General features: G+C 41.9%; 1 protein-coding gene across 8 annotated transcripts in view; it reads left to right on the top strand.

Annotated features, from left to right (window-relative positions):
- RBMS3 (RNA binding motif single stranded interacting protein 3) overlaps positions 1-15,165 on the top strand; it is a 1,402,476-nt gene that overhangs the window by 1,374,439 nt on the left and 12,872 nt on the right. For 4 of the 8 annotated variants that reach the window (XM_078151268.1, XM_078151272.1, XM_078151270.1 and 1 more), the window contains one exon: positions 10,873-10,953. In XM_078151268.1, coding sequence (XP_078007394.1) covers positions 10,873-10,953 — 81 coding nt within the window. Of the gene's footprint in view, positions 1-1,612; positions 1,667-10,872; positions 10,954-11,262; positions 15,164-15,165 lie in introns of those variants that run through there. The other 4 variants (XM_078151263.1, XM_078151264.1, XM_078151267.1 and 1 more) reach the window with 2 other exon arrangements.

The following is a 15,165-nucleotide window of genomic DNA, read 5'->3' as shown; positions in this document are numbered from 1 at the left end:
AGAAAGGAGCCGCTGACAAGAAGACTGACTATAGGAGATGTGTGTGTTCACCTAGACCTGGGGGCCATGATTTCAGTTCTGTAGATGCTCCCTCTCCCACAATAGTTCACAAATCCTTGTCTGGTCTTTCTTTCTTTCTTTCCTTCTTTCTTTCTTTCTTTCTTTCTTTCTTTCTTTCTTTCTTTCTTTCTTTCTTTCTTTCTTTCTTTCCTTCTTTCTTTCTTTCCTTCTTTCTTTCTTTCTTTCTTTCTTTCTTTCTTTCTTTCTTTCTTTCTTTCTTTCTTTCTTTCTTTCTTTCTTTCTTTCTTTCTTTCTTAGAAGACATATATGAGCTGCTTTGGCTAGGGGGAAAAAAAGTCATCCCCTGGTGACCAACTTTTGGGACCTAATCTTTTCCAAACTTCCCTTGATGCTTACCAAAATCATTGCCAGGACGATATTTGAAGCCATTGCCACTCTGCAGGACCTACCAGCATTTGCAATATAGTTGTTGAGAGCCTAGGGGTCATGGCCAAGCCAAGATGAGGCATTGGAGTAACACTTTGGTGGAGTCGTTTATAAAGTTCAAAAACCAATTCTTTCATCTCTGTGGTTATATCTCCCCACCAAGGCTGGTTTGGGAGAAACTCGGAGTCTTTCCAGCTTGAATAAGACCAGCCAGAATATATGCCCCATGGGCATATAGCCTTCAGTGGTTCTCAGTCCTCTCCATGCCACACTGAGAGAGCAAATTAGAGGTGGTTATAGAACTATATCAGAAAAGCCAAGCTGTGACTTGCAGTTTGTGTGCCTAGGGCAAGCAGCACTAAACATCCCCTTCAATCAGTTGGGTAAAAACCATGACACTGGATCCATTAGGAAGGCCCTTGGTGCAGAAGACTCAAAGTCATGGGGTCTATATTCAGATTCAGTCTCTTACTACTTCTGTGACTCCGGACAAATCACTTCATGTTTATAGCCACAGTTTCCTCATATGTAAAATTAGGCAGTTTAATTGGCTGATCCCTAAGGCCCCGCATAGCTCTGATCCAATAGCTAGCTGTCCTCTGAGCTATCAGCCAGCTCTATATTCTCCAACCCTGAAAACAACTCCACTGTCAGGAAATGGACTAGACTATCTCAAGGATTTTGCACTGAGGGCTCTGATGAGGGAGGGCAGAGTCTACCTGGTATTGTGCCACTGGGGCAAAAAGCACATTTTCCAGGACCCTTACCATCATCATCATTATCATCATAGCCAGTATTTATATAATGCTTTGTAGTTTGTAAAACACTTTACAAATATTATCTCATTTGATTCTCACAACAACCCTGGGAGGTAGGTTCTATTATTATCCCCATTTTATAGATGAGAAAACTGAGTTAGACAGAGGTTAAGTAACTTACCCAAGTTCACACAGCTAGGAAATGTTTGAGGTTGGATTTGAACTCAGATCTTCCTGACTTCAGGTCCAGCATTCTATCTACTTCACCACCTAATTTAATTGTTCATGCTAACTAGTGTCTATACTGCTGAAAGTATAATTGCTATTAAGATGTAAATATAATTAATTTCAAAGTTGCACAATCTTTAAAATCATTATTTTAAATGCTCATGCCCTCTAAATTTCAGCGCCCTGGGACCAAGAACCAGTCACCCCACCCTAGTTATGGCTCTGCATATATGGTATGTGTTTATTTCCACATAAAGCCCTTCCATTTAATGGTCTCAATTCTAGATTGAAAAAAAAAACAACTTCTGAGTGCTAATACAACAAGGGTAACTGTTAAGGCCACGCAGAACACAGTTTTGTTATGAGTGCACATATAAGCTGTCACCTCCTGTAATGAGTGGTGCAGTTAGCTCTTTGTTTGAATTCTATATAAAGATAACTCTTTAAATATAACTATCACTATGTCCAGCTTTGGACCAATTTCTTCCCCCCCCCCTCACTTGGCATGCTCTCTTCTCTTCCCTCTCCTTGTCTCCCCCCTTCTTTCCTCCCTCTTGGCATGATCCCTAAGAATAAATATGTCAAGTAGTTGAACAGGTCACATTCTCTTCCAAAATTTCTCTTGACTTAAAAAGGAGGGGGAAGGGGGTATTAAATGTGTGGACTCTTCCAGGACCTTATCTTTGTTTCAGGGAACATTTGGAGAGCGCCCTCAACATTTGCCCCCTTTGAGTTCACAGTCTGTTTCCCTGGAATGCTTCCAGCATCTGGGATTGAGAATGCTGGAAGGAAGCACTCTGTAGGGGAATTTAACAGACAACATGGGGTGCCCATGATCTGTGCTCACTCTCAACATAGGTTGTCATTGTCTTTCTTCATCTCACTCACCCTCTTTAATGTTGTTGGGTTTGGTTTGTTTGTTTGTTTTTGCATAGGATTCAGATTAGGGAATAATAAAGCTTTCTGGTAAATTGAAGGTCTCTTAGGCTCATCTGAGCTATCTCTATAATTTAAGCCCCCTACAAGTGGTTCTTTCCAAAAGAGGGAGGGAGGGAAGAAGGAAGGAAGGAAGGAAGGAAGGAAGGAAGGAAGGAAGGAAGGAAGGAAGGAAGGAAGGAAGGAAGGAAGGAAGGAAGGAAGGGAGGGAGGGAGGGAGGAAAGAAGGAAGGAAGGAAGGAAGGAAGGAAGGAAGGAAGGAAGGAAGGAAGGAAGGAAGGAAGGAAGGAAGGAAGGAAGGAAGGAAAGAAAGAAAGAAGCCTGTCACCTAATTTTAAGTTCTAGCAGACATCATTGGTTCTACCACGTGTCTATATAACTTTCTTCAAAAGCTCTCCAGATAAATCAATAAGACAGAAGACAAATAAAATATATTGCCCCTTCTTAATGCATTGTGACCTGAGAACCTTATATATTTGTCTGCTTCACTTCTGAAGCACCTTTCATCTGGAGAGCTCGCCACTCCTCGGCACACTTTTTAATTTCTTAACAATGAGCACCCTTCAAACAACACAGTTGCAGAGGAGTAGGAGTGAGAAGGAGAAGCAAAGGGTGAGGCAGTGATATATGGTGACACAGAAAAGAGAAATATAGAAATGAAAACAGGGCAGACTTCAGGTAGCAAAGATGTAGACACTAATTTTATCAACCCCTGTGAGGTAGGTGCTGTTGTTATCCCAACTTCGCAGACTGGGAAACTGATTCTTTGCATGGTTAAGAATGTGCCTAGAGACACACAACTAGTAGGTGATACTAGGATCATAAATTTAAAGCTTAAAGAGATCTTAGCATCCAACTTTGTCATTTTACATATAAGGAAATTGAAGTACCGAGAGTTTAAGTGATTTGCTGGGAGTTGCACAGCTTCTAAGTAACTGTAGCAGGATTTTACATGGGTCTTGTTGACTTCAAGGCCAGTGCTAACCACACAGGATATTAATGATATCCACCACTGAACAGCTCCATGTTTCTTAACTCCTTGGCTGGTCAATCTATGACCTTGTTGCACAAAAAAGTGTGAGGCGTCAGTGAGATGTTTTAATGCCCATATCATACGTGTTAATAACAAAATAGTAAAAATAGGTATGTGGGTATAAATGTAAATAGTAAGTTAAATCAGTTAATAAGCATTTTTCTTTAAGAATGGAGCTAGATATACAGATATAAAAATGAAGCAGTTCCTGTCTTCAAGGAGTTTACATTCTATTGGGGGAAACAACATATACATGTTAATAAATAAAAATGGATATATAGTGTTAAGGGGTATTAGAATATAGTAAATGCAAGGTAATTTTGGAGAGGAAAGGATTATAGAGAGAGCTAGAGACATTGGAAAAGTTCCCTTTGCAGGAAATAAATGATTTTGAGAGGCAGAGGGGAGGGGAAAGCATTCCAGACATGGAGGGCAGTTTCTGCAAAGGGATAGTGATAGAAAGTGGACTGTCACTTATCAAGAACAGCAGTTTGGCCAGTTTGACTGCAATGAAGAGTGTGGGAAGAAAGAGTGTCAGGTGTAATAAGTCTGTAAAGCTAGGTAAAAGTCATGTTGTGAAGGACTTTCAATGCCGAAAAGGCATTTTACTTGAGAGAAAATAGGGAATCACTATAGTGCTTTTAGTAGGGGATTGATGTGGTCAGACCTTCACTTTAGGAAAATCACTTTTGCAGCTGTGTGGAGGATGGATTGCAGTGGGGACAGAATTAAGGACAGGGGACTGATCAAGAGGCCATTGCCATAATCTACCAAAAACAAAAGGGGTGAGCGGGGAATGGGGACAAAGCCAGGATATTTGAGTGTTCGGAAGCAGTGCAATGAGCTCCCTTCCACAAACACCTCCTAAAAGACGTAGAAAATATACAAACCAAATCCTGATGGGGAAATCCAGAAGTGACCTAGGGTGATTATAGAGCCAGTAGAGAGACGGAGATGTTGTGAAGGCAGAATTGAGAATTGAGAGTTAGTAACTGATTGGATATGTGGGGTAAGGGAGAGTGAGGGGTCAAGGATGGCCATCAGATTCAGAGCCTGGTTGATTAGAAGGCTGATGGTTCCCATAAAAGCAGTAGGTCAGTTTGAAAGAGAGATGGATTTGGCGAAGAGAGATGAGCTGTTTTGGACATGCTGAGTTTTAGGTGCTTAAAGGACCTCTATTTGGAAATGTCTAATGGATAGCTGTTGCTGAAGGACTGACACTTCGTGGTGTCAGTTATAAAAAATGTAATTGTTGAACCCATGGATGCTTAAGAGATTACTAAGAAAGAGAATAGGGGAAGAAAAGGAAAGGGTTCAGAACAGAATCTTGGGATACAGTTGTAGTTGGGCATGATGTGAATGATGATTCAACCATGGATGCTGAGAAAAGACCCAGCAGTTGAAAGGAGAGGAGAGGAGAATAGTAACATGAAAACTTAGAGGAGAGAGGTTAGGTTTTTTTAGAGGAGTCATCAATAAATGTCACATGCTGAAGAAAGGTCAAGAAGGATGAGTGCCAAGAAGTCTATTGACTTTGAACACACAAATGACACAAACAGCATTTCAACAGCCTTCCTAAAAGATGGCACCCACGATTGACCCAGGTGGTAAGCCCAGGGCAGAGTGCAGTGGGACTCCCGTCTCTCTCTTTCAGAGCACTCTCAATGAAGCCCACAACCGATATCATATTAGCTTTTAGCAATCAAACAACTGAGCGTTCTTAGTGAAACATCAGTCTAGGAGGACACTCCCTGATCCCACCCCCAAATTTATCAGTCATGAAAAGACAAATGGAGGGTAATGAGCATAAAGGACACCAGCTTCTACCTAATGAAGCAGGGGAATAGACAACATGGCCTGAATCTAGCGGAGGTGGGGAGCCTGCAGCTCGAGGCCACATGTGGCTTTCTAGGTCTTTGGGTGCACCCTGTTGACTGAGTCCAAGTTTTACAGAACAAATCCTTTTATTAAGGGGATTCATTCTGTGAAGTTTATATTCAGTCAAATGGCTGCAGTTGGGGACCTAGAGGGCCACATGTGGCCTTGAGGCCACAGATTTCCCACCCTGAATTTCTAGAGCCTTTCTGAATACCAAAGTTGACTTTTTTTTCTGCTCTTTTAAGAAACAGACTTTTTTTCCCCCTCATCCCCTTTCTGCTTCCACTTCCCTTTCTATCCTCTCTTCCCATCTCTCTAATTCTCCTTCTTTTCTCTTCTTTTCATCATTCCCTTTGGCCTCTCTTTCATATCTTTTCTCCCAATCTCTTTGTGTTTCTCTTCTTCCACCATATTTTTATTGTTTCCATTAGACAAATCAAGAACTTTGCAAAGAAATAATTTCTTCCCTGTCTCCTATTTTCCCTTTTCAACCTCACTTTTCCTTCTCTCTCCCTTTTCACTTCCCTTCTCCTTTAAAAATAATATAAAACTGGTCGACCTGGAGAAAAATAATTTACCTCAAGTCATATACCTTTTTTCCCTCACATAACTGTATTAGCAATTCAGTGTCTAGACTTCTTGGAACATGAGATGGCATTTGGAGCTTATTCAGGGAACCTGAAAATGTTTCTTCAGGCCTCCTGGAATATGAAAAAATGGGTGGAGCACATCCCCAGACCAACCACAATCACTGTGATGCTCGACACATGTAGGCACTATCAAAGAAAGGCCATTTGTCATTATTTATGGCCTCTGGGTCACCAGTTAAAAAAAATCAGCGTCAGGAAAGGATATTGTTCTGATGAGGATTTCAGTTAGTAGAACCCAGAAGAGCTTAACAAGACAGACTCTTGAACTCAAGAAATCCTAGTAATCAAGAGTTCTTAATCTAGGGGTCTGGAAACTTTTGTTTTAGTATTGGTAGACAACTGGTTTTTTTGCCCAGTATAATTGGTTTCCTTTATAATCCTATGTATTTTATTTTGCATATTTAAAAACATTCTGAGATGGGGTCCACAGGTTTTGCCAGACTTCCAAAGGGGTCCTCGAAACAAGCAAACATACAAAAACATTTAGAAACTCTACCCTAACTCTTTGATATGTACTGTCTTGATAATAGATAAATTCATATATCAACAGATAAACAAATGAATAAATAAATAAGTGAATAGACAGGGACAGGCAGATAGATTAGATAGATAGATAGATGGATAGATAGACAAGTAGATGGATGGCTAGATAGTAGATAGCTAGACACTGAGACATTTTTACCAACATGATTAAGGCTGGCTGCCATTACTTTGGGCATTTGAAGGGATCAGACCACATGTCCCCAGGGAAAGTTTGGCATTATTTGTGAGGCACAGCCAAAGGTGCAAGTCAAAATTGCACGTGGGTGAGCTTATTGCCTATTCGTTTTCGGCTGCCTCTTGTGAGACTTTACTGGAATTACCAGGAAGCTCCAAGATTCCAATAACCTCTCTCTACCCACCCCCACATGCCCACACCCCCAAAATGACCCGTTCATGCCTTCTCATCATCTGGTTTTCTTGTCTGTGTCTTTCCAAGGATTTATTGTGAGGCTTTACCCAAAGAAAGGGCTGAACTCCCCAAAACTTTATAATAAAATATTACCCTTAAATAATGTGTTCAAGCACCTTAAGAAAAAGAGCTCCTTCTGTTTCCAATCAGGCTCCTCCAGCCTGCCCAGAACTCTGTCCTCTGGGCCTTATGTGTCCTCAGCAAGTCAGCCAGAAAGAGGAAACAAGACAAGTCAATTTGTGCATTGCCAAGTATGAGCTGAATTCATTCTGGGCCATAATATCTCCATTAGCTCCATGAGTCAGAGCAGGCTAGAAGGAGAAAACAAGCATGTAGGGTGGGCCTCTTAAAAGAGTTTGGGAGAGTCTGGGCGTGAAGTCCAAACAGAACGTGTGGGAAAGAAATCAGCACCGAAATGCAGCTCAGAAGTAGGAGGCCCCCGGCTTTCCAGTGGCAAATGTCCTGGACTGGAAGTCAGGGGGACTGACTTCCATATCCAGCTCTGCCTTTTCCTCTCTACGTGGTTCAATCAACAGAGCACTGGACTTGGAGTCAGGGATCTGAGCTTCAATCTTGCCTTAGGCACTGACTCCCTGTGTGAGCTCGGACAAGTCCTTTAGCCTCTCTCTGCCTCAGTTTTCTCATCTTTGAAATGGGGATAACAATAGCATCTACCTTCCAGGGTGGTTGTAAGGATCAACTAAAATATTGAAAGTGTTTTGCAAACCTTAAAATTTTATATATATATATATTCTAATTCTTATCCTCATTATCTTGTGACCTTGAGAAAGGAATGCCCTTCCTTTGAGCCTCAGTGTCTTCATCTGTTTGGGCTAGATGGCTTCTGAGCTCCCTGCCTGCTCTAAGTCTATGAACCCATGAAGAATCTACTTCACTTTTCTGGGCCTCAGTTTCCTTCTTTGTAAGAGGGAGCTGAATTAGATGATATCTCAGTCCCCTTCTGGTCTATGATCTTATGAGCCTGAGATCCCCTCAACACGCATCATGTTAATAAGATACCACGTCTGCTACAGCAGCATCCACTCAACTGTGGTAGAACCCCTTTAAACTCCCTTTTCCCCTTCCCTCATAGTAGAAAGAGCCCTGACCCTAGAGCTGAAAGACCAGTGAATGAATCAACAGGCATGGATCTGTGACCAGGTACTGTGCTCACTGATAGTGATGCAAAAATAGAAAAGACAAAAATGAAATGAATAAAATGACCCCTGACCTCAAAGGGACATTGCACTGGGTCAGGAAGAGTCAGACAAGACTGAAAAATGGCTGAACAAGCAAAACAACATAGGCTCATATATTTAGAGCCAGAAGAGACCTGAGAAATCATCCAGTCTATGTCACTCACTTTCCGGAGGAGGGACTGAGGCCCAGAGAGGTGAATCAACTTGCCCGAGGTCACACAGCCAGTAAGTGGGAAACCAGAATTTGAACCCAGATTCTTTGACTCCAGATATGACATTCTTTCAATCATACTACCCTTCCTCAAGTGGAAATCAGTTGTGTGTCAATGACTCAGAAATCCTCCTGAGAAGAGAGCAAGCAGAACTCTCGGGCAAATGGAAGAGTGGACAGCTAGGATGTGCCTCATTCAGACATGCTGCCTGTTGGAATCTGGTTGACTTTTATAAGCGCAGAGCTAATGATGTGATTCTTACACCTCCTTGGTGTGAGCATCGCCATGTGCTCTGGTCAATGGCTAACTCCAGGCATCCCCTCACCAAGCACCCCCATGAGGGATATTCACTTAACACGTATTCATTCTTTCAGAAAAAAAAAAGTTATTATGTGCCTACTGTGTACAAAACACTGTTCTAGATGTAAACACAAGATTTAGGTGAGATATGATCTCTCCCCGAGGGTGCTTACCATGCCCTAGGGTAACCAGGCACCAACATACATAGCTGGAATACATAATACCAAATAAGCACTTTGGAGAGTTGACAAAATAATGCACCTTATGAGGTCCAAAGGAGATGAAGGATGGGATCAGGGCAAGGAAATAAGAGGTACTGACAAAGGCAGGGGGCTTGACCATGCAAAGGACAACAGCTAGTTTGAGTATGTTTTTTTTTTTTTTTGCTTTTTAATGAGGCAGTGGGGTTAAGTGACTTGCCCAGTGTCACACAGGTAGTAAGTGTCAAGTGTCTGAGGCCAGATTCGAATTCAGGTCCTCCTGACTCCAAGGCCAGAGCTCTCTCCATTGTGCCACCTAGCTGCCCCTTTGGGGGCATTTATTTTTCTATTCCTAGCCTCAAACTGAGCATACCAGGGGAGGTTGATGGATATTTTAATCCAGGACAGAAACCGTTGGCTTGCATATTTAGCCATCATTAAAAATAAATTTAAAAATTTGAACCTTCACAGGTCTTGATTCTCAAATCAGATGCCTTCTGTTCATGAGTATGCATTTTAGATAACAAAACCAAGATCTGTGGCCATGTTTTAAATACAGAGTGTGTGTATTTATGCAATACCCTAATATTTGCATTCAGTAAACAAGACTGAATAAATAATGGTAGACCTTGTAACTTTTCATAAAACTCTTCTTCCAAACTTGTATATATTGTGAAGCTTGTTTATATGAAGAAATTCTGGTCCTGAAGCTCAAGTCTGTCAGTCAAATTTTGGAAACATGCTAGCTGCTTAACATCGTAAGGAAATAGAGCAAAATAAAGCTAAGGTCTGTTGGATTGTTCAATATCTAGATTATTAGTGCATCTGGTATTCTCAAGATAAATTCACATCCACATAAAAATAATAATACAAAGTCCTTTATGTACCTCATCTTATTTAATCCTCACAACTGCACAATGATATCAGTACTATTATTATCTACATTTTGCGGGTCAATATATGACTTGCTCAGTGTCACACAGCTAGGGTTTCAGACAAGAGTTGAACTCGGGTCTTCTTTATGCCAAATTCAGCGGTCTTTCTAATTCACCTCACATAAGCTGATACTTTTATATCTTGATGAATTTGTTCAGTATTTATCAAGTTCCTGTTGTATGCCAGGCATTGTGCTAAGCATTACATATAAGGAAAGGCAAAAACATAAAGTCCTTGTCCTCTAGGAGCCTACAGTCTAATGGAATTAAATAACCAGATGAAAAGAAGAAACAGATAATAGCTAACTCTTATATAGCACTTTAAAAATTACAAACTTTCTATGGTAACCTATTATCATATTTGATCCTCACATTTTACAGCTGAAAAAACGGAGGCAGGCAGAGTTTAAGTGACTAGGGCAGTCAGGTATCTGAGGCAGGATTTAATCTCTGGTCTTCTGGACAAGTCCTATGCCATAGGGATAATCAGGCTTGATAGAAGTTTCACTCTCAGTCTGTAAGGAAAACTGCTGAATCAGCAGATGATATGGTTAAGAGAGTAACTTTGAATGTGAAATCAAGGAGATCTGGATTCAAATCTCGGCTCTGACATTTGTTAGATTTGTGTCCTTCAGAAAATCAATCTCTCATGCAATGCCTGGCACCTAGGAGGCACGTGATCAATGTTTGTTGACTTGACCCATCTGGAAAATGGAGATAGTAATACGCTATCAGGAAATTGTTTTCTCCAATGTAAACCTGTGTGGCCGCATGAATTATTAGTTGGCGAAACAGTTGGCCACAAATTGTGCGTCTCCATTAAAGGGAATATTTCTGAAGGCTTGTGCTCTGTTGTAGAACTTCTTGCTTCCATGGGGATGAGAAGTAATCTAAAGAGGTGGGTGTTTGTGGTTTGTTTGTAAGTGTTTTTGATTACCTGCTCTGATCCTTTCTGTTTTTGAATGCCACCATTCCCAGGGCAGGACCCCTTTAGGCCAACGGGGTGTCTTGTACTGTCATTTCTTTGTTCTGATTCTGAAATTAATAAGACATTGTACTGCGGGTGACGGGGTAATAGATCATTGACTTATTCTCTGCTTTGCATACAAAACACTCACGTGGATTTACCTGTGATTCCCTCTAGTATATGACTGCGGCTGCACCTATGCAAGGGACCTACATTCCCCAGTACACTCCTGTGCCTCCAACAGCTGTCCCTATAGAAGTAAGTTTACTTTTGTTCTTCCGGGGAGAGCTAACGGGGAGGTTCTTTGAGGGGTGGGGGAAACTGCATATAGCAGCTCAGTGCTATCCCATACAACCTTATTCCTCAGCACTTGGAGGAATCATTGCATGCAAATGAGCTTGGCTGCTAAAGCTGGCACTAAGAGTTTGGCCACGGGAAGTCAGGTTTACCATCCTGTACGTAGCCATGGGTTTGCTTTGTGCATGGAATAACATGAGCAAGTCAAACGTCTTAACAAGTGTTTGGAGTAACTTCGTTTTTTTGAGTTTTGTTTTTCTCTTTTTTGAGGGAGGGAGAAGGGACCCTGGAAGCATCATCTCCACATCCCCTGTCCTGACCACCTAGAAGCCTTGAATGCTCACTCAACAATAAACAGAACTGTTGGCTTCTGTCAGTGACCTCTAGAGAGTGAACTTTGAGCTCTCACTTTGGGCAAAGGAGAAAGATGAAAATGACTGACCAACCCCCCCCCCTCGCCCCACACCCCACCCTTGTCTTTGCATAAGAAAGAGTGCTGATGGTGGCATCATCATCCTTCGGGAAGGCTCTTTCTCTTTTTCTTTCTTCCCCACTTTGATCTGAGTCACCCCAATGCAATGACAGATTTTTTCCTAATGCCTCACTGCAGTAGCTATCCCAGCATTCTGTGGCCTGTATCTTTGTTTCTGTATATGGATGTGTGTGTTTGTGTGTTCATGGAGAAAGACAGAGAGAAGAGGGGAGGAAGAGGGAGATGGAATGGCAGAAGAAGAGGGGACGGAAAAGGGGATGGACAGGAAGAGGGAAGAAGAGGGAGAGGGAAAGGGAGAAAGAGGGAAGGAAAGAAAGAAGGAGAAAAAGGTAAGACATGAAAGAAAAAGAGAGAAAGATAAGTAGATATATAGGCAGCTATATATATTATAGATATATGTGGTAGATATATATTTAATTATATGCATAAGTAGACTCATAGATAGACAGGTGGAGGGGAGAAAAGGGGGAAAGATATTGGTTAGAAAGATGAAAAACTGATGATGGTGAAGATAGACAATCTAGAATTATTGCTTCATTAATAGAACCACAAGACAAAGTATGAGAGAGATTAGGATGGTGTTAATAAGCATTCATGAAGAATGTGCCTGGCATTATGCTGGACTATGGATTTTAAAAGACAAAAAAAAATTAAAAGAAAAAACAATCCCTGCCCTCAAGGAGCTTATATTCTATTGGGTGATTATATCATATGTATATACAAGTGAATATTAAATATATACACTGTGAATGCTGAAAACTTTGGAGGGAATCATAGCATCGAGGGAGTTAAGAAAGACTTCCTGCAAAAGGTGGTGCTTAAGTTGACCTTTGAATGATGCTGGGGATTCCAAAAGGTGGAAATGAGGAAGGAGAGCTTTGCAGGCATGGAGACTGGGTTCTGTGTGTTCTCTCTGGTTCCACCTTTTGTTTTTCCATTTCTGTCATTTTCCCCTTTCCTGTTACCTTTCTGTCATCATGACCCTATGGTTGAGATCCCTTCCCTTCAGCTCGGCTTCCCTTGGAATGGTTCCCTTTTTGAGGGGGCCAAGCAGGGGGTAGCACCCACAAGTGCTAATACCCAATCTAGACCTAACACCCAAGTCTAAAACACTCAGAACTTTGAAGAGAGCATCGACAAGTCCTTTCAGCAACAGAATCAGTTCCAAAGTGGGTCAGCATTGGGGAAATGGGTGCAAAAGGCTGGGAAGCGAGTTTAGTGGTCAATAATTTCTAATTTGGGTGAAGGGTAGAATCGAATGGGCTGTTTTTACTTGCCAAGAAAGCACAGAATATGGGAAGATTCTCCAAAAACTGGGTATCCAACACCAAATGACCCTGCGTGAGTACAAAGGTGTCCATCACCTATCCATCTACGTCTTTGCTTGACGACAAGACTTCTCATTTTGTCAAAAGAATCACAGACTGAGAGTTGTAAAGGACTGTAAGAAATTAAGTTGGAAGGGACTCTGAGGCCGTTGAGTCCGACTCCCAAGTTTTACAGATGAGTAAACTGAGACCCGGAGAAATCAAGTCATCTGCACAGAGTCATACGGGTAGTGACACAGGCAGGATTCAAAGGAATTTAAAGCCCAATTTAAACCCTCTAAACCCAAATCCTGGGTTCTTTCCACTAGGCCCCCCCTATTTCTTTTTGTGCATGGACACAACCGTATGGAAATCCTACAGACTTCCAAGTGTGGCTTATAAGATCAGTCCCACAACACTATCGCCTTAGCTGACGGAGGCACCTTCTGGCTTCCGCACAACCGGATTCGTCTGGGCTCGCAGACAGGGGCCGTCGGGCATTTTCTCCACGTGGATACACACTTAGATATGTGTCCGTAAAGAGAGAGAGCAGATGGAGGGACTGGTGCCATGGGAGGAGGCTCTGACCTCCTGAGAGATAAGCCATGGGAGGGCTTTCAAAGCAAATGCTTTTCACATCTTTCTTTGTTAGTGAGCAAGAAGAACAAGCCTTCCCATCCCCAGATCTCTAGTTTACGTGGGGCTCAAGGCCTGTCAGAGAGGGTGGAAGGAGCTCCCTCTGCTGGCTCAGTGCGAGGCCTGGACATAGGCAGCATCCTTTCCAGGTCCCCGTGGGGAGACATTTCTGGTGTTGACCAGTCATGGGCAGGACACGTGAAAAGGGTCTACGAAATCCATCCTGGGTTAAAGAAGGCTGCGATGATCCATCAGGGAAAAGGAGAAGGAAAAGGGATTAGAGATACAGCATGGGTGTATATGCATGTATATATTTATTTGCTTATATAACCTATGCATATATACATGTAAGTATAGGCCAGCATTGTGTATATGCGTATTATAAAAGTCATTATGGTATAGTGACTAGAGAGCCTGCCTTGAAGACTAGAAGAGATGGGTTCAAATCCTACCTCGGATACATACTAGCTGTATAAACCTGTACAAGTCACTTAATCTCACTATCCCATGCATCTCCCTAAAAATAAGTTGCAGACCCCCTGCCTATTTGCATTGGTAGAAAGAGCTTTGTATCATTAGATCCCTAACCTAATGAAATTGGAGATCTAGGCATGGGCCTGCCTATCTATCTATCTATCTATCTATCTATCTATCTATCTATCTATCTATCTATCATCTATCTATCTATCTATCTATCTATCTATCTATCTATCTATCTTTACCTATCTATCCATCCATCCATCTCTCTATCCATCCATCCATCTATTTTTTTTTTTGGTGAGGCAGGGGGGTTTAAGTGACTTGCCCAGGGTCACACAGCTAGTAAGTATCAAGTATCTGAGGTCGGATTTGAACTCAGTTCCTCCTGAATCCAAGGCCTATCCACTGTGACACCTAGCTGCCGCCTATTCATCCATCTATCTACCTAGCCTTCTGTCTATCCATTATCTATCTACCTACCCATCAATTCATTATCTATCCATCTACCCATTATCTATGTATTGATCCATTATCTATCTACAGCTATCTGTCATTTCTCTCTCTGTATATCTATCTATCTATAGATGACACACAAATTCTTGAATCTGCATACCTCTATACATAGATAAGTATAAATGTATGTTATGTAAATATGTATATGTATGAATATGTATCTAATACATGTATAAATATATGTACACATATTTTACAAATAGAAATTAAAGGTAAACAATTGCTGAAGCCTCCAGAAGATGTGGAAAAACATTAAAATGATTTAAAGGGGAAGTTATTTGTGGTCATTTTTTAAAAGAAATCCTTGGTTTGATGTGCTAAGTGAAGCAGCCAGAGTTTTCCATGTGACTTCACTGTCCAAACCAGTACAATATCAGAGCCCAGCACATTTGATGGCCTGAGCTCTGCCTCAGCCTATGATCATGAGCCTCTTGTTCAAGGCAGACATCCCTTAACTGTTCCAACATTAAGAAGGTGCTGGCTGCCATTCTGCATAAGGGGAGCGGGGCTGAGGGTCAGTGTCCCAGCCCGGCTGGGATGAATGACAGGGCCCCAGGGTCAGGCAACCGCCTGGAGGCTGGATTTTCTGCTGCCTGGCTGTTCCTGCAGACTCATGCTGCTGGTCATAGCCGGCTGCTCTTTGTTATTGATCCCCAGTTTGTGGGATCCTGGGATCCCCCATCACCCCTGGAATGATCCCCCATCATCGTGGTCAAAACTTTGTGAGACCTTTGTGTTCGCTCT

Source organism: Phascolarctos cinereus, unplaced genomic scaffold (assembly GCF_003287225.1).
Source record: "Phascolarctos cinereus isolate Bilbo 61053 unplaced genomic scaffold, phaCin_HiC Scaffold_1;HRSCAF=81, whole genome shotgun sequence".
NCBI lineage: Eukaryota > Metazoa > Chordata > Mammalia > Diprotodontia > Phascolarctidae > Phascolarctos > Phascolarctos cinereus.
The sequence above is the reverse complement of the archived record's forward strand: the minus strand, read 5'-3'. Positions and strand labels throughout refer to the sequence as shown.